Here is a 27,643-nt window from a genome sequence, read left to right as displayed (position 1 = left end):
GTTAACAGTTACTTTTTTAAATGCTGTCTTATGTGATACTGTCAGTACCAGCTGCTGTGAAATAACTGTTTTTTTGAATTGGTCTCTTTTTTGGGAAAGAAAACGCCATTGTAATGCAAGAAGTACTTCTGTGTTTGCACTTGCCATAGCCCATCCTGACCAATTGGCTACTTTGACTGTAAATTATTCGGGTCTGCTTTAGGCCACCTCTGCGACTCATCTGAAACTTGTATTAAAAAAAAATTGTGTGTGTACGTGACTGTAAATATGCTTATCCTTGGAAAACATGTTTGCAATGCCCGTTGGTTTGTGGGGTGGTGGTTGGTTTGTTCTTTTGTTGTGAGGGTGTGGGCTCAGTTTGGGGAAGGCTTAGGTAATTTGTTTATTTTGGACAGGTAGTAGTTCTGGATGGGAACGAAAGGGGGAAGGGTCCAGTTTGATTGTGTCAGATGTTCTGAGAAATGTAGTAATAAGGGAGAACTTAGAGTAACAGGATTTTCATCTCTGGTTCAAAAGCAACCAAGCCAGCCCACAGTGCTTATTACTAATCTTTGGTAGCAAAGCCTGGAAGATCAATTATTTTAGCCTCATTTAACATTTGAGTAGTTCTGAAGGTTTTTCCTGTTCAAATATCTTTAACACTTTATTTTGGCAGATAAAGATTAAAGCATGAAGAGTATCTTTTTGTGTCTTGAAGACAAGACAAGACATTCATCAAAAGATATGTTTATCTGTCACATCTGTTCAAAAGACCCCCAGTGACTCCTCCTTTGGAGTTGAACTGAATTTCTTGTATAAATCCATAGTTTCTTATACCGTAGATTATAATCTTCCTTGGGAATACTCTAAATGGATACTGTCACAAATGAAATTATCCCAAATTAACCAATACCCGTTCCTTTTGAGAGAGAAAGGAGGGATTAAGCAACAGTTGTTGAAATTTTTATTTTAGATCGTGCATGTTCTTTCTCTGTAATAATAATTGCCTTCTTTCTCCTAAATTCCCCTAACACAGCCTGCAGCAGTCCCACTCACTCCTGAATGCAACTATCTTAGTTTTAGGAGGGCTGGAAGAAAATGCTGCTTTCAGAGATGCTTCAGCAGATCGGGTTCTGTTTAGCCTATTTGTCAAATTCTGCAATTTTCCACTTCCCAGATGGCTCTTGACTGGTTTAAGCCTGCTGAAAGAGCCTTTTCCCCAAGTGCCATGTGTATTTTTCTCCTTGCTATTGCTAGTATTTGCATCATGTCCCTACGTAGAGGACAGGGTAGAGAGAACTCAAGGGCCAGCTGAATTTCTTCTGGAGGTTCTTGAGTGAATGCTGCCTTTTTTTCCTGCCATTTGAGGAATGCCACTCCTAAGGATGCAAAAAAAATCCGAGTCAAATGAGAGCTAATGAGGCTCAGAAGTAATGTAACTTCTGCAGATCATAACTGTGTGGTCCATTCTAGAGACTTCAGTGAAGTGTCTCTGTATATTTTAGTCACCTTCAGTAAAAATGGGACATGAGAAAAGCATGACTTCAAAAGTAACATGCTTGACTTTGCCAGTGAAGAAGTGCTGGCTTGTTGTGATAATGATGTAATTCATCTTTTTCTTTTAGTGTACAGAGTATATTTCAATGCTGCTGGTTGAAATGAGCTACCAAATGAGCCCATTAGGAATGAAAAATTTGACAAGTGAGATCCCACTGGATCACTGGATTTCACTCTGTGCTCTTGCACAGACTCGGTAACTGAAGTCACAGTAGAAGATAAGAAAGAAAACAGGGTTTTGAGGACTGGGCTGGGCAAAGTTCAAATTCTAGTGAATGCAGGGCCAGGCTGGGCCTAGCCAGAGTGTTTTACAGAAGTAAAAGGTAATCTGTTGGTTTTAAGTTTTAATGGTGTAATGGTCTATGACTTGAAAAAGAATGAGTAAACAGGCAATAATTACTGATCGTTTCCCTCACTTTTTGGAGCTGATGGCATATATCAGGTATCAATGGACAGTTTTAGCTCTTGAAGTATAGCACTGTAGAAGCGCACTCCAAGAATTAGAACTAGGTAACTTTTCTTCCTTAGATCCTAAAAGTCTTTATGTGCCTATGGTAGTTTTATTCTGAAGTCTGTAGAATTTACCTATCAGCTTTAATAAGTGTTGGCTTTGGTTGCAGATGCAGGTGCATCTGTTGCTGATCGTGAGGCCAGTCTGGAGCTAATTAAGTTGGATATATCACGCACCTTTCCATCCCTGTATATTTTCCAGAAGGTGAGATCTCTGTAACTTTAGTTATGACAACTTTAAACTTCTGAATAGTTAAGAAAAGAAACCTAGCTGGCTAAATATGGAATAGTTTTTGGAAGTTGTTTGTCTCAAACAACAAAAGTAAAATTAGTTCTTTGCTACATACAACAGCAGTCATCTTTTTTTTTTTTTTCTTTTCCTTTTTCTTCTTTTTTTAAAATGAGAATAAAGTAGGGACACTTAACAATGGGCTATAAGGCTTTTTCTCCTGGAAAAATTGCATGTGGTTCCTATTAATGTTTATGAAATTACATGCAAAAATGAGAATATTCTCACTGCTTCTACAGAAGTCTTGATGTATTTTAGTACACATTTTCAGGCTTTATGATTTTTATATAGATACAATATATGCATACACATGTATATAAAATAGCATGCACTACTGTAATACAGTAACTCGTGTTACTAAGAATTAAAACATCCACTGTCTCTGAAAAGGAAAAACCAACCCTGGATGTGTACCAGATATCTTCATTTTCCCTTATGTACTGATTTCCACTGAATTATTTCATAGGATTATTGATCTGTTACTTTTCCTTTAACATCTCAAAAGCATACATGGTAATGCTTAGAGTAAAAATTGGTATTATTCTAGATGTGAACAAAGGAGTAATTCACTGGCTCACTTGCATCTTAAAATACTGGCTTGTTATGTTTCTATGTGTATAAAGTGATTTTGAAAAAAACTTTTTTTTTTTCTTTTCTTTTCCCCTCCTCCCTCCCCTTGTATTAGGGTGGTCCTTATCATGATCTCCTGCATAGTGTTTTAGGAGCATATACATGTTACAGACCGGATGTGGGATATGTAAGTATTTGCTGTAAAATGTTTATAACATGGCGAATAAGCTTAGGATGTCATCTATTAGAGTGTATTAAATAAGTAGGTTATCTACACTTCATGCTACTAGCACTTAAAAAAAATGAATTCAACTTTAGCACTTATTCATTTCATAGCAGTTACAATATGGTAATTCTTAGAGATAAATAGCTAAAAATGTACGGAATGTCAAGGATGAGTATACTACCTGGCTTGCATGGAAAAATTTAAATGGATGTGTTCACAAGGCATTACAGTTCTGACAGACGCACGGTATCTACAGAAAAAACCAAAACGCTAGAGGACTTCCAGTGGGCACTTCGCCTGTTCTGTCCTAGTGTTGCCCCCACTGCTGCCATTTCCATAGTGATACTCTGCTTCACTACTGCACGTCCTAAAGTCCAGAAACTCCTTATTGGTGTCTTGATGTCAAAGATTAATTGCTGCGAGTTCAGTGAAGATAAGATTGTTTGCAGCAAACATTACTGTGTTTAAAAAAAAAAAAAAAATCCAAAACCCTATAAAAAACTGCCAAAAAACCTGCAAACAACCCAACTAAACCTAACATCTCTCTGAATGGTGTCAGCTTAGAGAAGCAGTTAAATAACAAACAGATGCTTTTTTCTTCTTTTTCTTTCTTTGGTCCTGGCGGTAGCTAGAACACCTTTCACAAGTCCCAATCGCTTCTGGGCTAAAAAGCACTTGAAGAGTTTTAAGTCTAATCCATGCAACAAAGCATTATATAGCGCAGGGTGTGTTTTCCTCTCTAAATCAGACACGCCTGGGACTCTGCATCAATATCTAGTTGTTTTTTTCACGTTCAAATGTTTTTAGCCCTGAATTCTGTCATCTGTGACCTCATTTTTGGAGACCCTCCCATACTCTTTGAGTGAGATTACAAACTCTGCAAGTTCTGAGACTGCTTGTTCCCAGGGTGGAGTTTTAAAAGGCAAATAAGTAATTTTTCATGGTTAGGTCTTCTCTTTTTTGTTAGGAACACAGCTAGCCTGGATATTGCTGATCAGAGATTTTTTTTTTTAATGTTAATATGGCAGTAAATTTAATGTAATCTTATTTCCACACCCATCTGTCCCACAAAAATGGAAAGCTGCGGGACTGGTTTTGATGCATATCAATACTTTTCTCCCTAGTTGGTTAAAATACTGAGTGCGTTTTTTTTAAATGAGGAGGAGGCAGCATAAATGCCTAGGAACAGCAGAATAATCATCTTTGCAGTTGAAATTGGTAAAATTATTTTTTTATAATATAATGAGTATTCAGTATTTTTTGTAATAATGAGTATTCAGATCATCAGTTAACAACTACAAGAATAAAGCTCTTCACTTTTATTGCAGACTAAAGTGTTTTTGAGAGAGTAATCATGGAAAAATGTAAACTCGCATTGTAACTAACCACTTAAAAGTAATTTTATGTATGTGAAAAAATACTGTCTGGCAAGTGGAAAGATACGTATTGACTGTTCTGTAATGGAATTTTGTCTCAATTCCAACATATCTGACTGGGTCTAAACTGTCCCATATGTGAGGTTTTTCCTCCATGTCTGCTTTTCCCATAGCTTAACAATGAACTTAAGGCCAAATTTTGTCTCTTATGAGCTCTGCGTCCAGCCTGTGTGGTTTTAACTTTCTTGCATTCCAAGTCCCAAGGTCTGGTGATCATGAGACCTCCCAGAACTTCCACCAAGGATCTAAAACCGGCATCTGAAGAAAGACTCTGTGTCTTGCTGAAATCAAATTGACTGCATGCATAAAAATTATTTATCCGTGTTGTTTCTGTTCATCTGGAAATGTTATGCAATGGTATTTGATATATTGCAGACTGTAAATATTTGTGTTTCCAAAGATATAAGATGTACTGAATCTACTCACCTATATTTGCCCGATGCTTTTCCCACTTGAAGGTACAAGGGATGTCCTTCATTGCTGCTGTGCTCATTCTCAATCTGGAGGAGGCAGATGCTTTCATTGCCTTTGCTAACCTTCTAAACAAGCCATGCCAGCTGGCCTTTTTCCGTGTGGATCACAGCATGGTATGCACAGTTTTCTGGTTTTGAACCATAACATTCTTTTGACTTGAAGTGTAACTGATTTTATTGATGACTTCCTTTTGTCCTGTTGATTAAGGAAAACTTTTAACCTCTGGTTACAAAACTGAGAATACTAGATACTAATCCATAGAACACATCCTACTGTTTTGATTTTTCCTCTAGAAACACTTAATCATTGTACTTATCCTAAGAAGTCACATTGTGCTATGTTGACATCCTCGATTCTTGGTGGGGTTTGTGTTATTTTACAACTAAACATTCTTTTGATGACTGCTTATGAGGTGTTCTACTGTCTCTACAGATGCTGAAATACTTTGCAGCCTTTGAAGTATTCTTTGAAGAAAATCTTCCCAAATTGTTTCTTCATTTCAAATCATACAGTCTTACTCCAGACATATATTTGATAGACTGGTGAGTTCAGAGAACATAGCAAACCTAACCTTACAACTGTTGGAACACTTTCCATTTTGCTATAGGTTTTTCAGCAATAGAAATACAAGATTAAAAAAAGTATTCAGTAGGTGTTTGTGTACATCAGCTTCCTAGGTCTTGTGAAATCATGGTGAACTACTCTGTGCAATCACAGTTCCTCTGGCAGGATTCAAATTTTATGAACTGGGATTCAGAGTGACATCTATTCAGATAGAAATAGTTTTCTTGTTGCTGCAGGTAAGAGTCAGCTATGTGTAACATAACATAAATAGGGGAGAGGAGGCTACTACACCGTAGTGTATTATGACTGATTTTAAGTGACTTGATGGAATGAATGTAATCAGCTACTGAAGAAAGTATGAATATAGGAACATAGCCTTCGAAGCAGAAGGAAGATGAAATTTAGGACCTGGTTTGGGAAGGGATAAACTTGGAAATACAGTGAACATTTTGAAGTAATGAATGTTCTAAAGCAGAAAGTACCGAACTACATTATGTTCTTGTAATGGAAGGCAGTAATGCAAGTGCCCTTGAAGTGTGTGTAGTGCTGCCAAATACGGAATGTCTGTTCATAAGTGTGTGTGGATAGGGATGTGCTTCATACAGGATTATTATATGGTTAGAAGTTTCTAATAGAGTAAATTGAATTGGGTAGAATTAAATAATATAAAAACTCATCTGAGTACTGGGGAATGAAGAACTTCAGCTATAAGATGCAGCTTATCAGTAAGCTGTAAGTCTCAGCAGGAGCAGGTCATACATAGCAGCATTGAGTCAGGAGCGTGCTGCAGTCCTTAGAGTTTAGGAGAGGTATATATGTTGTGGAAATAGTGCTGCTGTACAAAGTACTAGAATATTCTGCTTCCAATTACCTGTGAGAAATGAAGATTGTTAATTCCTGCACATGTTCCAAGGATGGCCTTGAGTAGAGAGCTCCTCTTATAAAGGGAGAGTAGAAGAGGTTGTGGTAGTCTGCGGGAAGGAGTGTTCTGAGGTTCCTGAAGCGCTTCCCAATAGGAATAATGGGGAAACAGAGAACACTGGGTTTTGTATCAAAGGAACCACTACAAGTTTATGGGAGGGGTTCTACAATATGGTACATGCAGCAGACTGAACTCTCTGCCCATGTATAATGAATGCTTTGTAAAAATAAACTTTGCAATAAGAAATGCAAGTGGAGTCTTCCCAATAAGAATAGAACAGCGACTGTCTTTAGATTTTGGCGATTTTTAACGTGAGTAGAAATTGAAAGGGTATCATGGCCGTGTAGTTATTGAAATCTCATTAATACATTAGTGGGATGTAGCCTTCTATTGAGATAATTTGTGGCTTTAGATTTAGTTTAGAAAACAAATGATGAACAGAGCTATTAAACTGTATGGCTTAAAGAATGGGAGAGAAGGGTTACGTTTTTATTTGTATCATACCCTGTTTGAGTGTAAAGATGTTTGTAACTTCTCTAGCCAGAGCTTCCTAAAGGAGGTGGCTTTCAAATGGAGGATTTCCTGTAGCATGAATAGAGATGGGTTTCAGAGTAGGAGCTCTGACTTTAAAAACTGGAGACCTGTGGATCTTTGAAATACGGAAAAAATAAGAACACATGAAATAATTTGTCATCTGCTCACTCTCAGCTAATGTAACTGAGATTTAAAGGAGGTTGTATTTTCATCTTTCTGAAATAGGTTAAAGTTATAACTGTGCCTTTTTTTTTTTTCCTCAATTGTAGGATTTTTACACTCTACAGCAAGTCATTACCACTTGATCTGGCCTGTCGTGTCTGGGACGTTTTCTGTAGAGATGGAGAAGAATTTTTGTTCAGGACAGGGTTAGGAATCCTTCGGTTATATGAAGATATTCTCCTACAGATGGACTTTATTCATATAGCACAGTTTCTAACAAAGCTTCCAGAAGACATTACATCAGAAAAGCTTTTTAGCTGTATTGCAGCTATTCAGATGCAGAATAGTAACAAAAAATGGGCACAGGTGAGTTTCTTGGAGATAGAGATATATATAGATATATATGTATGTATCTCAAAACAGACATGTCAGCACATGAGTATATGGGGCACTTAATGACTACTTTATGCTGCATGTCTGACTTCTGAGCAGTGGGCACTTCCTTTCTTGTGTCTCATCCTAGAAATTAATCTCCGTGCTAATATTGTGGTGGTTAATACTGATCTTTTTTAGAAGACTGGCTTTTTTTATATTCATTAAATAATTTACTTTTCCAGGTGTTTGCCTCACTGATGAAGGACAACAAAGAAGGGGACAAGAACCATAGCCCGGCACTGAAAAGCTAATCGTTGTAATGTTGAGGTCAATTGAAAATGGAAAACCACTTGATGACAAAGGAGTTTTCACATCACTTCTATGTGGAAAAGCACTATAGCAAATGTGAAAATGAGATGGAAAACCGATGCAGCTCTCAGTGGAGTAATGAACTGATGAAATCTTCACCCTTTTTGCCAGTATTAGCTTTTTGTCATGGGAAGATTTGTTTTCACACAGAATACTAAAACCTATGAAACTGAGAAGCGGGGGAGTTCATATTTAATACTTTAAAAGAATCAGCTCAATGCAATAAACATTTGTAATAACTTCTGTTGGTACTTTAAAAAAAATTTTGAGGCATAACTTTTTTTACAAATACCACAAAGGCACTTTTTTGGGGGGATGAGGGAAATGCTAAATCTTAAGGCCCCAAAACTGCTATCCAAACCAAATGCTTTGGTACAAATATTACCTCCAAAATTAACCATCTGAAAGTATTGAGGACCAAATAAGGTTGTTTGGTATGTTTATGTGCAAGATGGTTAAAATTTGGGAAGGGGTATTGTCTTATTTACTTGGGGTTTTTTAAGTTGCAGCTTCATTCTTCAGTCTGGGCAAATGTGATTAACTCAGGAACTGTGGACGTATTGTGCCCAAACCTGTTAGAGCAAAGATAATCTGAATTTTAAACAGTGGTAAGATCAGGGCTATTATTTTCAGAGTGTAGAGCTTTCAAAGCAAGTGGCGTTAAGCATTTGTTTTGGTGTATTGGTTGTGCAGCTTATTAAAAATGGAGTGGGTATTCTGTGAAAGGGTTTTGCCACCAGAAGTTTTGTTTTGTTTTGTTGAGCCATTTCCAACTAAGAAATACTTGTATGTAACGGTGAACACTAAAAACTGACAAAGCTATCTGCAGACTTTGCGTTGTCAAAGGAGCAGCCACTTTTAACACTTCGGAATAATGCAGACACAGAATCGTTTTTGAAACTATCTTTTATTAGTGTGCAATACTGAAATCCAAAAAGTATCTGGTTTTAGTGATACTTAATTCTTTAACATCGTTTAACTGTGAGACATAGGGTCATACTGTATGTGTCACGGCAGATATTTTCAACCATTTCCTATTCTCGAAGATGCTGTACAACAACTTGTGATTGTAGGGGATGGAAATTTAAAATGGATAGCACTGCAGGTGAGGAACACTTGCACTCTCTTGGTCCATTTTTGCTAATATTTAATGTAAATAAATTCCCTACATGTGGGTTTTTGTAACTGGTCCCTCTGTGGAAATCAAGTCAAAATTACCATTATGTATTTTTAAGTGCAGGAGGCTTCCAGTTGTCTGGTGTTTAAAAGCAGAGTCTACATAATTGGGGTAAAGATTTAGTGTGGTGTAACTTACGTTGCTATCTGGTCTAAAAATGACATATATACTACTCATAACATTACAATTTGAAATTTAAATGTCAGATTTTTCTTAACTTATGTATTCACTACTTTAATTGGATCCAATTTGTCTTATATTTTTGTGTTATCTTGTACAGTTTTCTTACTTTTCAGCTATAAATCTGTACATAACTGTAAATAGAAGGATCAAGCCTTCCTTTAAGACCACTAGTAACAGTTCCTGTGTAAATAAAACTTATAGCAGATGTGCGGCGTGGTTCTTTTCTGTTCCTCCATCGCTTCCTGCGAAGTATGGCAAGAGAGCGCCTCATGGATGGTGCTGTACTGATGAAAACCGGGCCGGTTCCTGCAGCGAGCACCCGCACTTCGGTTGCCCGCATTTCTTGCCTCCCTGAGGAGCTGAGGTGAAGGGCGAAGGGCAGCGCCGCACACTTGCAGCTCGGCTTTCCTCTCTCTGAGGCTCGGGGGGTGAGCTCGGAGGCGGATACTCTGCTCCCGGAGGGCGTGTTGTGGTGCGGGGCGGAGGGTGGAGCGTTAAATTAAAAGCTGTAGTCAATTATGAAGTGGGAGCAGCTGCCCGCCGGAGCAGCCGCCCCTCTGTCCCTCACAGCGGTGCCGCCCTCCGCCGCCAGGGGCCGCTGTGCCTGCGGCCGCGCGGGGCGGGGCGGGCGCGGCTCGACCCCGCCCCCAGCCGCCGCTTCCGCTGCCCGTCGCCGGCACAGCACGCGCGGGGCCGCCGCCATGAAGCCGGTAGAGTACTGCGGGGGGGGCGGGGGCAGCGGAGCCCGGGCCTCTGCCGACCCCTGTGCCGCCGCGGGGCGCGCCTGGCGGGGCTGTCGCGGCGGCGGCCTGGCCCCGGCCGGTGCTGGGGGGCGGGGGGCGGCCCCCGGGCCTCCGGCGCGGGCTCCTCGGGAGGAGGCTGCTTTCCTGCGCCGGCTCCGCCTCCCCTCGGGCCGAGCGGGTTCGTCCTGCGCTGCTGCGGGCAACGACAAAACTGTGAGCGGCGGGGGCCGGTGGTAAAACGCGGCGTGCCTGGGGCGGGCAGCAGCCCGCCCTTCAGCGGCGGGTCCCCGGCAAGACAGACCTCCGTCTGTCGCCTCTCGAAGGTGGTTTTGCCAAAGCTGAGGCGCGGAACGAGAACCGGGTCACCGTTGTTCGTTACCCTGAGGAGCGTGGCGTCGGGGCTTTGCCAGAGGGCAGGGCTGTCTGCAGCGGGCCCTGCTGGCAGGCGCCCGGGCTGCGAGGTGGCACCGGAGGGGGCCGGCAGAGGCTGAGCCGGCTTCTGGGCCGCGGCGTCGCGGCCTGCGGCTGTTGCAGCTGACGGTGCGGCCTGCGTGGCACAGGGACGAGCCTCAGCGCTGCTTCTGTCTCTTCAGCGCTTTCCCAGTAGTCAGATCTAAAAAGGGAAGATAAAGGTGAACTGGCAAAAATTCCAGATTCGAGGAGCCCCACACTGGTCCAGCCGCCTGTCCCCTTACCGAAGGGACACCCACCACCGCCACCGGGACTAATACAATGGCCCGTGTTCCCTCCGCAGCCCTTGCCCTCCCATGCCCCCCAGTAGGTACGCCGTGCTGCGTCCGTTTCCATCCTGAACGCTCCTGGGAGTGTTTTGCGGCTTTGGCACAGGGTGCCTGCATTGATCTGCGCCTCTGGGCTTTCCCTGAGCCCTCTTTCCTGTGACCACTGTGGCTCCCTGAGCTTTGGCACCTGTAGCCCGTACACAGCTTATGCATTGTGCTGTTCTGAGCCTTGCAGCAGGCAGCCTTGTCTTTTCCATGCAGCTACCAGTCGTGGAGAGTTTGGGGCAGGAGAGAGCCGAAGCTCAACATGGGGAAGTGTGCTGCAGGAGCACATTTGCCTGAGGCTGTGGCCTTGTACCAGACCCTCCTAACCTTACCATGTGCTGGCGAAGATCGGCATTGTGAAGAGCGGAGACAGAGTGCTTAGGAGTGCGCAGGGCAAAGAACTGTGCCCTAACAATCTGTTTACCATACTTGGAGTCTTAATGTGTCTAAAAGTGATGGACATAGGGTTTATTTAAAAAAAATTGTCAAAGAACATTTCTGTAAAACATTCTTCGCAGGTCTCCTCAAAAATTTAACGCAGTTGGGTTGGAGCTAACTGATGATACCATTTGGAAGAAACACCGTCAGCCCTGGTAGAATATTAACTTAATGAGATCTGAAACAGTGAAATAAATTTCACAAAGGCTATGAACATGTCAGTTACTTTTAGTTTTCTGTTTGTTTCCTAGAGAAAAAACACAAAACGAGTTCCAAGCTTTCGCAAGTTACTGAGAACTAGTAAAATAAAACTTGACAACAAATTAAAGAATAAACAGTACAAGCAGCAAAGTGCTGCTAAGAAGTATCGAAAAGAACAGAAGAAGCTAAGGGAGGCTGTCAGAGATGCTATCTCTAGAAAACCTTTTCCATTGGAAGAATGCAAGAAAAAAACAGTTGGTAAGTGTTTGCTCAGAGGTTTTTTTTTTGTAAGCAAAAAGGATTACTAAATATCCTGCTGCGTATGTATCAGGAAAACAACATTTCATTTTCTGTGTACAAATAATTGCTGTTCTTGTTTAAAGGAAAGAAAGGGAGACTTATGAAAAATATAAAATGTAACCATTCTGGAAACAAGATCTGATGGTTGGAGATGGTAGAAATGTGTTTGCTCTAATCATTATTGGATGTCAAAATGAAGGGGCTGATTTCTGGGATAACACAAAACACATGCATGAAGGTTGATAAGCCCAAGGTTGAAGTAAGGTGTAAAATGATCTCACAGGTGTAGGCAGTGTTAGGTTTTCAAGTTTGAATATACGTACAGGATCTTAATCTGTACACATCATCTTCTAAAATAGCTGAAAAGCGGGAAGAAGAAGAGGAAGAAGATGCTCTTCCACTGGACATGATGGATGAAGATGACTTAAAATTAATGGAGGATTTGGCTCAAAAAGCATCCTTTTTAACCAGAGATCTTTCTTCCAAGTGAGTGTTGTTGTTATGTCTACTTTTCGTACTAATTCAGCTTTGTGTGGTTAATATGTAATTAACATGTAGTGTAATACATATATCAGGAGGTCTCTTTCAGTCTGGTGTTTCTTTGCAGTTCCAGTTTACTGTTTCCTTAGTCTGTCAGTACATTCAGTATTAATGTATTGATGCGTATCAGTACATTCACCTGCTCTGCCTGACCTTCAGGATACTGTTTCTGCACAGTGTTCCTTCCCATGAGGTCCCTGGCTGCGAGATGAGTAGCATTCCTCAAACTGAAAGAAATGCTTTGATCTGTATACAGAGTCTTTTTTTCTATATAGAGTATGCAGGATGTTCCCTGTACTTTGGGCCACTGTGCTTTCATATTGCATTGCAAATTGCTGTAAAAAAAAAAAAAAAAGGTTCTGGAAGCCATGCCTGTAAACACATGCTACACCAAAATATTCATACAAAGAATTTGTTACCAGTTTTCTGGAGCAAAGTGTTAGGTAGAGTTCACAAATCCAACATAGAAGGATAGTTGCTCTTTTACGTGTTTTACTATTACTAGCTTTTAGCTCCTTTCCTAGTGTTCCCTTAAACTGCAGAATTTGTCTTTTTAATCTGCTTCACTCTGATCAACTATAATCATTCTTAAGAACTTGTCAAATATTACCTCACTTATAAATTACATGCTCATATTAGGACAGACTAAATACTTATGTTCTTATATACTTAGGTGCAGGTTAGGGACATCTCCTGCAAAAGGGTGGTACACCACACTGCATTATTTCTGTTATCCTTGGAGACTGGGGTGTGACATAGGCTTTCCCAGTGAGCAGAGTAGAAAAGTGATAGCAGTAGTGGTAAAAGGTAACAGGGAGTAGAGATAAATAAAAATGTGCACTGACCCACTCATTATCACATCTTGGTTAAGCGTTGCCTGGGAGGTCAAGGCAGGGTAGGGGAGAGCGAGGCTGTGGGACATCTTAAGGAAGACACTGGACTGTTTGTCCAGTAAGAGAGTCCTAGTCCTGCTTGCTTGCCGGTGGAGTCCTTCATGGCAGGACTGCTCAGGGTTAAGTTTTTAGTGAGCCTCAGCCATGGCAGGGCACCTGCACATGCAGAGGGGGAGCACAGTGGGGAGGGAGGCAGGTAAAACAGCACTTTGGCCTAGGTGAGAGACAGGCTGTGCTGAGATCTTAATAGTTTCTATTTTGCATCTTTGTATTTTATTTACTCTTCTCCAAAATTTTATTGTTTTAGGGCTGAAATCACGTTTCTGAAGGGTGTTTGTCTTTACAAGCTTCATCTGATTTGTTCACTGTTGCCTTACTTTGAAGGGTTCCTGAGTCCCTTATGCTACATGAAAGGGAGCAGTGCCATCTCAAAACCCATCAGCTAGTACTAGGGTTTCCAGATGTCTGGTATCACCCAGAATTTCCCTTGTTTTCACAGCAGCTGTATTTTCTTCATGCTCAACAGATCAATCACAGATGTGTAGGATTTGGGTACATAGGAAAGGTTTGATCTGCACAGGGACAGCAAGGCTGAGGCTGGTGCACTGTCCTTACAATGCATGCATAGGGTGACTGTGTCATGTGTGCAGGGAATCTGGGTAGACTCTGGGATATAAAACTACTTCTCATACAAGTGATTTTTACTTTCTTAAGCCTAGCAGTCTCTGAGCCCAGAGCTTTCAGAATCCTTCAGATATCCATAGTTGAAACTCTGCCCCTTACAAGAACAAAAGCAGTGTTCCTGTTATAAGATAGACCAACCATGTGGCTTCAACAATGTGATTCTTTATCCCTGGCTTTTAGTTTTTTAATAAGATGAACAGATAACACACTCTATAGTGTGCCTGTGCTGTAAGCGGCTACACCATTCAATTAATATTTTTTGTAAACTCAAAACCAATGTAAGCATTTTGCATGGATGTGTGTGTTTACACCTGTATGCCAACATTTCAAAATTCATGAAGTTGGCTGGCCTGCCAGATTAACTAAATCTCATTTTGTCTTTGCTCATTTCGCATTTAGTTTCCTGTAAAAACATGGGAAGCACTGTATTGTCCTGAATTCAAAGATCCTGTACAGATCCACATTAACATTGAGTGAGTGTTGACTGGTGCTGTAAATGGTGAACACACTCAAACATTCCACTTAATAAGATCAGCCATTATTTATTTTTCTGAGTGTGGACACTTAATCCAGCTAGTATACTGTCATACATGGTTCATGTCTAATTAGATGGCTAATTCATTTAGTTTGCGTTGTATTTTTCAGTGAACCTGTTCACGTCAAAAAGCGAAAACATGAAAGTGTGATTGACAAATATGAGAAGGTGCCAAGACGCATGCAGACTGAGCCAGAAAAAGAACTCATTCATCTGCTCCCCATCAAAGACAAAAGTGGCATTATTCCCCAAACTATGGAAAAGCCAGGTAGGACACAGATTCTGGAATCAGTATAGTAGCCAAGTTGTATATAATTTATTCTTTTAGAATTCCACAGTGTTTATTACATGCTTGACACTAGACACTCTATTTTTGCAGTTCTCAATGTTGCACAGGATGAAGAAGACGATACAGAAGAAATGGAGGAAGCAGAGGGTAATAAAACATCATGTTTGCTTTTCATTGGGTGTGTTTTTTTTTTTTCCAAATCACTGACATATCTGAAGAGTACTTTGCTGTTTCCTAAGGAAGTTTGTAATTTAAGTGTATTTTTTTTAGGGTGTTTTTGAATATGTTCATTACCATGTTGCCCCAAAGCATAACAGTGATTCAGAGCTTGCTTTCTTACCCGTTAGGATCCCAGGACCTGAAGAACAGCTGGTTTCAGAATCTCTTTCTTTAAAATTACTTTGATTTTAACCTGGAACTGATGTTTGCCTGAAGTTCCTTATATCACTTGTGTCATCTTTGCCAGTGAGAAGGGAAATCTTGGTCTTAAAGAGTATAAGCTGTGGTTCTAGTTCGATTACTCTGAGATCATTTTGAAATGCAGTTCAGGACACAGACTTCTGTAGGCTTTTGGGTGTCTGTCTTTGTCTTTGAAATTTTTTACTTAAAGCATCAGAATACCAGGAAATTCAGACTTCAATTTGCAGTTTGCTATCCAGTTAAGAGTCATATTCAAATAACAGTTGCAGTTGTAACTCTGACACTTCTGGGTCATTAATCTCTAAATATAATCTGAAGTTGAGGAAGGACATAGTTGTAGCAAAATAATACTCAGAAAACGCAAATAAAACAATTGTATTTTTAAAAGAAAAAGTGAATCTTGAATAATTTGCTGCAAATCGCAGAGCACTGCGGTTTCTTGGCACAGTTGGGGTCATATGTTGGGTTTATATGTTCCCACTATACTTAGGAAATACCAGTTGCAGATTCAAAACCATTTGGTCCATTTCTTTTTGCAAGTGTAAGATTCTGGAGTGGAGCAAAAATTAACCTCTGGGTTAATATAAGCTCTAGCAAGGTCATTCTTAAAGCTTCTTTTACTGTAGAACCGCACATGTTACTCTTGTGTGGTGTTATCATGGTGCCCGTCTAAAATGCAGTATCTAGAAGTGTAGTTTGCAATACGGTATTTGTTAAGCGGCTTCCCTAGTGACCCTCCTTTCTAACTCTCACACCTTGTGCTAGACTTTAATGAAGAACCCCTGCCTGTTCTCACTCCTGAGGAAATGGCTGCTCAAAGGAGACAAAAGCTGCAGGAAAGGAAGATGCACATAGCTGCCTTAGCGTCGGCCATTCTCTCTGAGCCAGACAACAACGTAGGTTGCATTTACTTAACATGCATGTATGTGTGTCTGTGTTGTGCAGTATGTCAATAAAGATCTGAAGTGACCAAACAATAGCAGAAGCAGAAAAATACATGAGTAGAACAAGTAAAAAGGTCAGTGTTGTATCACTTCTCAGGGGGTGGCGAACAGTGAAACTGCTGCCATAGGTTGGTACAAAGGATTTGAATTAGGTGAAGATCCAGGTGACTGTGTGTGCTGTGAATACTTGTGGGTTTAGGAATAATACTGTCTGTGGTATTTCCTGTCCAAACTACCTTGTTCCTTAAGCATGACCATTGTTTAAGCTCTGTTTTCAGGGTTGTATCTGATAGTTCTCAATGTTGCAGGATATGCTAGTAATTTGCTATAATCCTGTGCAAGTTTGTAATAGCAGGATAGTTTGAACATTTCCGAGATAAGAATTTTGTTGGGATATCTAGCATTTCTTGGCCCTTTATGCAGTGCTAAGTAGACTCTGAGTAACTGCTGAGTTAATTTTTCTCTCCTTGTAGTATTTAAAAATGAGGCATGTTTCTTGTGGCAAACTTTTGCTGAAAAGCACATTGTGCTTGTACATTGTTTTGTGGGTGATCTTCAGCTGACTTTGTCTGCCTCTTTTCTTAATCAGATTAAAAAGTTGAAGGAGCTGCGTGCCATGTTGATGGAACAGGATCCTAATGTGGCTGTGATTGTTCGGAAGCTGGTCATGGTTTCTTTGATGGAGATATTCAAAGATATTGCGCCTTCTTACAAAATTCGGCCTCTGACTGAAGCAGAAAAGGCTACCAAGGTGAAATACCAAATTTCATTATAGAGTGTTGTGAGTAGTTCAGATTTTTTTAAGTTATGCCAAATACTAATACTGGTTTGGTTAATATGAATTTATAGTTTTGAGCAAAGGGTGACAAATACACAAGTACTTGTGGAAATTCTGAAACTGTGACACTTCCAGGGGCAGAGGTCTTTGTTTTGAACTTTTAATTCTTATGTACTTCCTTCAATAAGTAGCTGACATGCTGGTGGTAATGGAGGGAAAAAATAGTATATGAAAGTAGCATACCAAACCCGTGTGACTTTCATCATAAACCTTGGAACAAGATGGTGTTTTGTGTCACACTGAAGGGAACTAGAAAGAAGGCAAATTATGCAACATTGTCACCTAACTGGCACAGATTTCTGTGTCATGTGTTCAATAATTTGCTGGGCAAATGCAGAATAACTTGTTTTCTGGAGCTTGTTTTTAACGAATTCTTTAGAAGGTTTCTTGAATATAGGTAGTGCAGTTTAGAGTCATGGCTTTAAAATAACATCTATTTATAAATTTCACTTCAGTACCTATAAATGAAATCAGCCAAGTTGGAAAAGGCCCTCTGAGCATAAGAACACATAGAGAAATATGTAGAAATATTTTATTTTTCATAAATTTCTAGGAATGTCTGTCTAGAAAAAAAAATACTTAGGTATCTGATAATTTATTTAAAAACTTTGTGTTTTTTTCACTGCTGGCTAATTTCAGGATTTAGCTCTCCAAATAAAATTTCATGTGTATTATGTTTACAGGTTAAAAAAGAAACTCAGAAACTGAGAGAATTTGAAGAAGGCCTTGTGAGCCAGTATAAATTTTACTTGGAAAATCTGGAACAAACAATTAAAGGTACAGTCAACACTTCCCATTTTTTGTAGTAAATGCAAAATTGTTTGCAGCATCACAGTTAACCTCCTTTGATTGAATGCTACCTGCTGTCTTTAATGCAAGTACTGTTTCATATAAGTGTGTAGGAGAATGCCTGCAATAACTAAAAATGTAAATATTTAGAAGCTTCCCTATGTTGCGAACAGTAATGGGTAAAATTAACATTTTGTGCAGATTGGAAACAAAGGAAGTTGAAGAAAAGCAATGTCATCTCATTAAAAGCATATAAAGGTCTAGCAGAGATTGCAGTGAAGTGTCTGTGTGAGCTGCTTGTGGCCCTACCCCACTTTAACTTCCACAACAACATTATTGTTCTTATTGTTCCGCTCATGAATGATGCATCAAAAATGGTAAGTGATTTTCTGATTAGGGAAAGAGTTTTTGTTTTGCATGAAAAATAATCTATTTCTGAGCTTTATTCCACAATATCCAGATCTTGTGGCCATATCTTTTTGCTATCTTACAGGCTGTGTCCACTTTCTAATTAGTAAATACCATCAGTATTATCAGTTACCTGTTGTCATAGACTTGGCTTTACAGAAGAATTTGTTTGAATTCACTTTTCAGATTTCTGAACTGTGCTTTGAGGCAGTTAAGAAGCTCTTTAAACAAGACAAGTTGGGCTATGCTTCGCTCGGTGTAGTTAAGGTCATTTCTGGCCTTGTGAGGGGTAGAAATTACGATGTCAGACCTGAGGTAAGAGTCTTTATTGTACTACACAATTTTCTTCTGTCAATGGTTTAAAAAAATCCAGAAGTTACAAGTTAGTGCAGCTCCTGGCTACAGACAAGCAGAATTTCCTCACTCTATCAGAACACAGGCAGCTTAGGAGCAGGCCGAGCCAGAGAGTTAGAAAGAGAGAGATGGGACAGGGGAAGGAGACTGGGAGCACAAGATCAACTTTTAACAGAGACATGGGTTAAGTCAGGCAGGGAAGCTTGAAGTGAGAGAGGCAAATGGAGGAATGAACAGAAATGGACAGTGCTGGAGAAGGAACTAGGAGCAGAGATGAGAGATACAGATATGAAGGAACAGGAGGGGAGTAAGCAGAAGAACCTTTGACCAGCAAAGCCCACGAGCCTGAATGGAATTCAGGATTTCTTACCCTCTCTGTTCCTCTGTTGTGGATCACCTTTCATTGTATTTGTTTTATTTTACGACAGGTGTTAAAAGTATTTCTTCACTTAAGAATTAAGGAAGTAGAATTACAAAAAGATTCCGAAGACATTGCACCAAAGAAAAAGTTCATGACTTACAAAGAGAAAAGAAAAAATCTTTCAAGAATGCAAAGAAAGGTATGACGTGTGCTTTTTCATGCTCTACTTCAGTGACTTTATGCAGCAATTTGTTCTAGCAATGATTGCCCTTCTCCCTGTTGCCATTGTTAACTCTCAGCATCAGTGATTAGTGTTTGCATTGTACTTGAATATTTATGAGGTTCTACAGGGAATTTAATTATCTTCCTAATTTTTTTCTGTTTCTGGTGTTGATAACGCCTTTGATTGGTTGTTTCTGATAAGAAGGAATATATCCAAGTTGGCTATCCTGTAGCATCACAGGGTGACTTAAGCAACTCACCAAGCATGGAAGATTTGTTCTCTGTATCTGTGCAACCTGGATATCCAGGCTGGTTGGAAACATTTAATCTGTTGTCTTAAAATCAACTGTATGTTTTCAGTGGAAGAAAGCAGAAGAGAAACTGGAACGAGAACTCTTGGAAGCAGAAGCCTCAGAAAGTAAAGAAAAAAAATTGAAGCTGGTAAGTAATTTAGAGATTATTTTCCTATTTTTGCAAAGTAGGAGCTCCTAACCCTTTTGTAACCAACTGTCTCCCCTCCATCCCAACCTGTCAGCATTCTACACCTCTGGATAATGTTGGCAGCTTGCAAACATTTTGTCTGTGCCAGAGGTCTAGGTTTTAGTAAACCAAGACCTCTCAGTTTACCCAGGAAAGCCATGTTAGCCATTCCTATTTCCTTCTGTTCTCTGCACAAAAAGGTATCTGAATCCATTGATATATGTTCTTCAGGTGCCCTGTTCCTGTTACGTATGGCACTATGTAATGGTTGTTACCAGCCTCTCAGAGTGGCCTTTAGGCGAAGGAGGAGTGTTGCTACTCTGGATGGGAGAGAAGAGAGGCTGTTTAGCTAGGAGAGGGTGAGCGGGCAGAGTAGGGGGCAGGAGAGCAGGACTTGAGCTTTTCAGCATAAGAAGAGCAGAGATGGCAGTGCCAGGGCTGGTTTGGAAGGCCTGAGTGCAGGCTTGGACAGGGAGGAGCATTTTCAATTGAGTTTAAGTGAAGTAGAAATGTCTGTTTTCCATGCTTAAGTATTTTATTTTGTTTTCTTTCCTTCAGCACACAGAGACCTTGAATATTGTATTTGTAACTTACTTTAGAATCTTGAAGAAAGCTCAGAAGTCTCCACTTTTGCCAGCCGTGCTAGAAGGTCTTGCAAAGTAAGAACTGAGTCCACCTTCTTTTGTGTGAGTTAGATAAGACAAAGCACTAGAGGCATTTTTGACTTTGAAAGGGATTTATAAGCAGTGAGAGAAGACTGTCCCTGACAAAATTGTTGAAATTCTTTTATTTCTCTGCTGAAGTTTTCACCTACTTCTAAAAACATTTTGATATGATGTGAAATTTCCCGTGATAGAATTGATGTGATGCAAACCCAGCAGGGTGTGATGTGATTTCATTATTTTGTCTGATTACTTCCTGAAGAACACGAGCATGTCTCTAGTGCTACAGGGAAGCTGTGATTAGCAGTTGGGGGCTGAATCATCCATCTATGTGAAGATAATAGGTGTTCAGCATGTGATTTAGCTCTACTTTTAGGATGTGGATTTTAGCAATTCAAAATACTTTGAACTGAGTTTGCAGATAATGTCTGTAGCTTAAAAATAAAAATCTCTTTGATTCAAGGTTTGCTCATCTCATAAATGTGGAATTTTTTGATGACCTGTTGATTGTCCTCCATTCTCTTATTGCATCTGGGGTGAGTTGAGCTTAGTTTTATTAGTTTTCTTAAGATTATGTTCTTTTGGGTACTTAATTAGTTTTGTATTCTTAGGTTTTAAGCTATCGTGAGAGTCTTCATTGCGTTCTCAGTGCTTTTCATATACTCTCTGGTCAAGGTAAGAGGTCTTTAAAAGCAAACTTTTGTTTAATATTGTCTGATAAATTAATGGAGTAAACGTATTTATTTGGGATTATGTTAATAGGTGATGTTCTTAACATTGATCCGATGAAATTCTACACACATCTTTACAAGACACTGTTCAGCCTACATGCAGGTAACTCCAGATTCTTGTTTTCAGAGTTTACCTAGATAATGTTTATTCTGCTTGTTTGGTATCATAGCCTTAATATAGTGTTAATAGACTACAGTTGTTTTAAGATATCTGAGTTCTGAAAAGATTACTGTCTGTTTTAATCTAGTTTTTTCTGAAGTTGCACATTGCACTACTGCAATACAAATACTAGATGTATTATTGCAATACATGGTAACAGGCTCTAATCAGGTCATTTCATTAGGGAATACTGAGTATGTGATCTTGGATAAGCATTTATCCTGTCCTCAGTTCAAGTTGTTTGGCTTCCTTATAATTGTTTCTTTCAGCGGCAATTTAAAAATTCTCTGTTTTTTCTCTAATTCTTTCTCTAATAGAGAAAAATCTCTAGTTTTTCTAATATAATTTAAAAAATAATTTCAATTTAGATTCTGTTTTCTAAAATACTCTGGTTTATATTTCCAATTTTTACAATTCTGATGTTCTAATTTTCTAATCTAAATTTTCTAATAGTTCTGAGAAGCTCAATAGTTTATGAAAAAAGATACTTACAGAGTTTGAAAGTAACATAATTTTAATTAACTTCATAAATTTGTATTCACTAAGGAGGAAAGATTGAGAAAAAAACATTCTACAGTTCTGGATGAGTAAAAGACTAAATCTTTGCACCATTTAACGATTTATAAAAGATGATATAATGAATGCACTTAGGGTTAAAACACTAACTGCTTCTAATGTTTAGGCATTTTTGATGGAAGAAATATTTTCTTAGAAAGGAGCACAGAAACAATGATACATTTTTTTCTGTTCAAAGCCGGACTATTTTTACAAAAAAAGGATGGATACTTATGTCTGTATCACATTAGTGCTGTGTTTGAACCTCCCAGCTTTCGTGCTGTTTCTGAGGTTCCAGTATACAGTCAATAGCACAGTATCTAGCTGTGTGTTCCTCAAAATGGTTATGTACTCTTTGTATGAAATTCTGCTTTTGAGGTGGTACCAATGACGATATAGAGATTGTGCTCCAGTGCCTGGATGTCATGTTTGCCAAGCGGAGAAAGCAAGTTTCCCAGCAACGAGCTCTTGCTTTCCTAAAGCGACTTTCCACGCTTGCTCTTCATGTACTTCCAAACTCCAGTGTTGGGATCTTGGCAACAAACAGAGTATTAATGCAAGTAAGTTTTACTTGTTGGAATTTTTAGCTCACTGGTTAAAGCTTATTGAATTTTTTGACAAATTGATTTTATGCAAAATATTTTGAAGCATCTAAGCAAGAATGATGAAAACAGAGTACCCTTAAATGCTGCTGAGACTGAATAACGTGGAATGAATCCTGAACTTAGCCGTGTTATAATTGGACATGTAATATCAGTAACTCAGTCCTTTTTTTTTTTTGTGTTGCAGACATTCCCAAAGATGGACCTCTTACTAGACAATGAATCTCAAGGCAGTGGAGTTTATCTCCCAGAACTAGATGAACCAGAGCATTGCAATGCTCAGAACACAGCTCTGTGGGAGCTGCATTTACTTCAGGTTAGTGAGTAGCTGAGTGATTTGAGAAGTAAAAGTCAGCAGTGATTAGCTGCTAAATGTTTATATGCTTTACACAAATAGGGAACAGAGGTCTTCAGGCTTATCAATCAAATCTGGCCCACATGAGCCTATTCCATACAAAGAGGAACAGCAGAACAGTGGTATAGGGAAGGAATGAGCTCAAAAGGGGATGTGACACATCCTGTATGTTAGTACCACGCTGGATCTTAGTGCAGATTATGTAATAAGATGCCTTTGGAGGCTTTTTCAATCTGTTAAGTTCCCTTGCAGTCCATCTCTTCTCCAGGGAGCAGCTGACACCTTGATCTGTCATTCCAGCCAGGGTTTAGAGTCTGGGGCCTGGGGAGGACTTCCTTTGCCCTTTCTCCTGCCTTCTGGGAGCAGGAGGTAGATCAACTGTGGAGACTTACGCTCACAGCATGACATACTAGTGAATAAATGTATGACTGGGTGTTCTCACTCACTTAACCCCAGAAACTGACTGATTTTGGGGTGCTCAGTTTCTCTATCTAAAACAAAAGCAGAACCTTCCATCTTATTGAAATGGAAATAAATGCAAGAATCCATAGATAAATACATTATCCCTTGTCCCTCAGTCAACTGCCTTCTTTCTTCCTTTCTTTCAGAGACACTATCATCCAACAGTGCAGAAGTTTGCAGCTCACCTTATTGCTGGAGCTCCAACTGAAGGCTCAGGAGCTCTTTCACTTGATTTGAGCCAAAGGTGAGTTATCAGAGTGTTCTGTTTTTAAAAATAGTGCCCTGAAAAGTAGCTGTTGCTCATACTTTATTAAAGGAATCCCTAAAAATAATTATCCATAAAATTAAAAGAGAATCTGTTCTTCAAACTCACTTTCTTTGTTCTTCTGCCAGTACAGAATGTTGGCTGCCTTTTTCTTTTTTTTTTTTTTTTTTTTTTTATCTTTTGAGGCTTGTTGCCAGGCTGTGACAAGGGTAAGAATCTCAAAGTGCACTGTGCTTTCTTCCCACGGGAGCAAAATATCTGCATCAGCAGCCCTGATCTGAATATGGATCAGGATCACTGAACCGTGGCTGTCCAGTGTAAACTGAAAACCAAGTTGCAGTGTAAGGTCCGTAGTATGTTAAAACATAAGAACAGCCATCCTGGTTCAGACTAAGGAGCTAGTTCAGCATCCTGTCTTCAGCAGTGGCTGGAAGCAGGTGCCTCAGGAAGAGTAAAAGCAGGGCAAGCGTGTAAGATACATGCTCTGAGCAGTGTCCTAGCCTCCGACTGGTTTCAGCCTGATACCATTCTCTGTTTAGTACCTGTTCATGGAATTCTTTTCAAAACCATTCAGTGTCCCTTGAACCAAAGCACACATTTTGCAAATACAGCATTGTTAAGGGTTCCGTGAGTCCACAGCTCCTTACGTTAAGACCTACCTTCTTTGACTTTGAACCTGGTGCCAGCATGCATCATTTAACAGCTCCTGGTTCTTGCCCTGGGAGGGGAAACGAACAGTCTGCTCTGATACACTCTGTGCCTCACTTGACTTGGTAGACTCTATCATATTGTCCCTCTGTCTACCATCTCTTCTGGCTGAAGGGATCTGGCCCAGACAGGAGCTGTTCCATAATTTTCATCATCTTTGTTGCCTGTTGCTGAACTTTTACCAATTCAGGTATTTCAAGATGAGGAAATTGGAGACTCAGATGCAATCAATATTTGAGATGTGGGTGATCTATGGATTTATACACTGATGTAACTATTTTCTATTCTGTTATCTGTTTCTTTCCAACTCCAAACAGCATTGAAGGCACAATCCCGTGAAAGTATCTGTCATAACAACAATATTTTTTTCCTTAAGTGATAGTGGTCAGCTCAGAGCCTGTTGGTTCTATGTGATACTGAGGTTGCTTTTCTCTATGTTTTTTTTTTTTTTTCCCCCACTAAATTTCATTTGCCATTTTACTGACCATCTCATACAGTCTGTCTGCAGTTCTTCACAGGCAGCTCATTCTTACTACGGCAAATAACTCGGTACTCTCCAGCTCATCTTTGAGTGTATTGAAAAGCACAGGTCCTGCCACAGACCATGGAAATCCATAGTTTCTTCCTGCCATTGCAGAAGCTGATCATAGACTCCTGTCCTCTGTTTCCTGTCTTTTAACCAGTTCTTTTCCCAGGTGATGATCTTCCCTGTTCTCCCATGGCTGCTTAGTTTTCATAAAACTCTTTGGTAAGGAACTGTTGGAAATTCAGGCAGATTGTATCAGATGGGTAACCTTTATCCACTTTTTTTTTTTTTTTTTTTTACTTTTTCAAGTATGTACAGGGCAAGCAGTGACTGCTTGGAGTGCTGGCAAGCCAACAGAACAGTTTTCTTGTCTCCCATTTCTTCTTCTGTCCCCCCAGCTGAATATTTAGACACATTTTACTTGCTTTTACTTGCATTGTTCCCCAGCTGTTGGCTTCTGATCTTTTCCAGGTGATGCTCATTAGTCTGAGGAGTTCTCTTAAAGCATGGTGGAGGGTGTGAATGGTGTGTGTGTGTGTGGGAGAAGCTGCTCTTGGTTTGGTGATATATTATTTAGAAATGTATCTAATACCATTTTTCTTTCACTGTGGTTTTTGCTATAGGCCTGCTGCAGAACTTTTTGAGGCATACAGTATGAGAGGAATGACCTTTAATCCTCCTGTTGCGTCAGTAACACCCAGGAGAAAGGTACCGTCTCATCTCTTTGTGTCCTTTTTTTAACCACGATATACCGATATAACCTATCTGCTGGCTCACTGTGCAGTGCCCAGGCATTAGCACGCTTACTTTGGCTTTCGGGTTTCTGTACGTTCTGTGTCGAGATTTTTTTTTTTAACTGGTATCATTCGTCTCCGAGTGCGCAAAGTACTCGACTATGTGAGTGTTAAGACTTTAACAGGGAGGTATAAACCATGTGCGTGACCTGCCTCATCTGAGCGGCAGGAAAGGGTGGAGGGCTCCAGATCTGGCTGCAGCCAGAAGGGATCTTGTGAGGCAGGGTGAGGGCATTCCTTTCTGACTCACAACCTCTACTGTTAGCATTGTTGCTTTCACTAGCCTTTTGATCAGAGATGCTTGATTTATTTTTATAAGGTGTGTTGAACAGGAAGTAGCGTGTAAGCTCCTTCAGAGCTGGAAGCTATGTGTAGTAGGTATTCTTCTAAAGCCCAGTTTACAACAAAACAAAAAATCCTCACCAAAAACGTGAGCTTATGAAGGACTGCCTGACACATTGCTTTGTTGCTAGCCAAGGGATACTTACTGGCAGGCCGGATATACATGGGCTAGTTCCATAGGTCTGGTATAGATGACCATGGGCATGGGAGAGAAACACGACTGCTAATTTAAGCTATGCATGGAAGACACATACTGACCTTGTTTAGTAATGCAACTAATATTTTGTAATTTTCAGGATACCTTCTCACAAATGGATACATTTATAGATGACGAGCTAAACAAACAGCTTCAACAACACATCAGTGAGACTGTTGTTCACAAACCCTTGGATTTTGCTGAACACTTGAAGGAATCATCCTTGTCATAAATGCATCTATCAATCGTGTTCAGTTGGCTTCTTAATTATGGAGAAAGACTGGCTGAAAGAAATTTCCACTCATCATTAAAGGAATTCAAGCAGGCTTTTGTTTGAATATAGAAACACACAAAAAAATGTAACGGCAGTTTTTCACACAGTTACAAGGCCTCTCCACTTAACCACCAAGCCCATGTTCTCAGGGCTTGGGAACCACAATGAACAGTTACATCAGTAATTTAAAAAGATACAAACCCAGGTCATCTTAAAATTGTTTGCAACCATGCGTTATAGTATTTTTGTTTATATATTTTCTAATTTTTGTAACAGAATATAGACATATGTGTTTCTGAGAAATCACTGGGTTGTGTTGATAAATTAATAAATATTTTGGAAATTTTAATATAATATTGACTTTGATGTTGTCACAGATGAGTGGTTAGGTCGCTTAAAGATTACCATCAAAGATATTTGCAAAAAGGGATTTTAACAGAAATTTATAAAAGTGCAATTTAACAAAGTTCAATGGCAAGGTTCACTCTATTACTTATTAAATGAATGGAATATATATATATAAAAAAGGTAGAAATGAATTAGAATGATTTATACAGAGATTGAAAACTCAAGGGGGTAAAGGAGGCCCTCCCATTGAGTCACGAGGTTCAGAATGGACCCCCTTGCTTTCTAAACTCCTTCTCAGAGAGGAGTCTAGGTGCAGCTGGATCCAATCCTAGTCCCAGACTTGGTCAATGGTTTATGTCTAAGGATTATATATGTCTAGCAGCAGTTTAAGATTTATTCAGTTAGAGAGAGAATCACAGGAATTTAGCAGCAATTAATCATTGGTTAATTTAGCATTTACAAAGTGATTAACTAGGATTTACTACAATATTTGAATCGATTCACACAACACACACAATATGCATATAAAGGTACCTGTTAAAAATTCCCCTCAAGTTAAGTGAAATACTCACTTCAAATGATCGTCTCAACGGGTGAAGGTCAGGCCTCAAGGAGTGAAGGAGGCCCCAGAGTTCCGCCCAGGTCCTATCGCCAGACCTCTTAACTTCGCAGACTTAAGAGTTTACAACTCTGAGAAGCATCCCGCTCGGAGGGAGATACTGTGGTGTACTGCTGTGGTCAAGGAGAGCTCAAAGCTGTTTATCGGGTTTTGAGATGATTGACTTTAGGCATCAGTAAATTTCCAGCCTGGCCACAATCTGGGTCGGTAATTGCTGGAGTTCTCAAATATTCCAGCAGTGCTGCTACAATCCTCCCGTACTGATCTGCCCAAGTTACGATCTAATCTACAATATGTTCCAAGGCTGTCAGGGGATGACTGATTATTCCTGCTCTTGTTCCCACCTTGGCCATGCAAGAGCTCCTGGTACGGTCGAGGGATGCTTAACCGCCAAACTCATTGCACAAAGGCCAAGTCTTGATGGGAATTCCTGAGATCGTAAAGCGGTCCAGGAGGGGGAGGGGAAATGCACCACCACAAATGTTTAAGATAC

At 39.9% G+C, this 27,643-nt stretch overlaps 2 protein-coding genes across 4 annotated transcripts in view; both read left to right on the top strand.

Moving 5' to 3' along the window:
• Positions 1-9,504, top strand: part of TBC1D12 (TBC1 domain family member 12) — a gene marked incomplete at its 5' end in the record, with an annotated part of 48,378 nt that extends 38,874 nt beyond the window's left edge. For both annotated transcript variants that reach the window (XM_082310699.1, XM_082310698.1), the window contains 6 exons: positions 2,157-2,251; positions 3,021-3,092; positions 5,026-5,154; positions 5,474-5,583; positions 7,331-7,589; positions 7,841-9,504. In XM_082310699.1, the coding sequence (XP_082166825.1) occupies positions 2,157-2,251; positions 3,021-3,092; positions 5,026-5,154; positions 5,474-5,583; positions 7,331-7,589; positions 7,841-7,909 (734 nt within the window). In that variant the 3' untranslated portion in view covers positions 7,910-9,504. The remainder of the gene's footprint in view (positions 1-2,156; positions 2,252-3,020; positions 3,093-5,025; positions 5,155-5,473; positions 5,584-7,330; positions 7,590-7,840) is intronic.
• Positions 9,505-9,964: 460 nt separating this feature from the next.
• Positions 9,965-27,291, top strand: NOC3L (NOC3 like DNA replication regulator). Of its 2 annotated transcripts, none has more exons than XM_082310558.1 (21): positions 9,965-10,037; positions 11,545-11,752; positions 12,154-12,280; positions 14,557-14,714; positions 14,826-14,882; positions 15,921-16,051; positions 16,689-16,850; positions 17,621-17,714; positions 17,928-18,103; positions 18,321-18,449; positions 18,917-19,048; positions 19,432-19,512; positions 20,110-20,210; positions 20,677-20,749; positions 20,825-20,888; positions 20,976-21,047; positions 22,038-22,219; positions 22,449-22,577; positions 23,225-23,322; positions 25,201-25,285; positions 26,010-27,291. In XM_082310558.1, the coding sequence occupies exons 1-21, from the start codon at positions 10,029-10,031 to the stop codon at positions 26,139-26,141; spliced, it is 2,400 nt and encodes a 799-aa protein (XP_082166684.1). In that variant the 5' UTR covers positions 9,965-10,028; the 3' UTR covers positions 26,142-27,291. The 2 variants fall into 2 exon arrangements, with proteins under 2 accessions (XP_082166684.1, XP_082166683.1); XM_082310557.1 differs by lacking the exon at positions 9,965-10,037 and adding an exon at positions 10,175-10,847.
• The last annotated feature ends 352 nt before the right edge of the window (positions 27,292-27,643 follow it).

The sequence above is a fragment of the Platalea leucorodia genome (assembly GCF_965183815.1).
Source record: "Platalea leucorodia genome assembly, chromosome: 4".
Taxonomy (NCBI): domain Eukaryota; kingdom Metazoa; phylum Chordata; class Aves; order Pelecaniformes; family Threskiornithidae; genus Platalea; species Platalea leucorodia.
The sequence above is the reverse complement of the archived record's forward strand: the minus strand, read 5'-3'. Positions and strand labels throughout refer to the sequence as shown.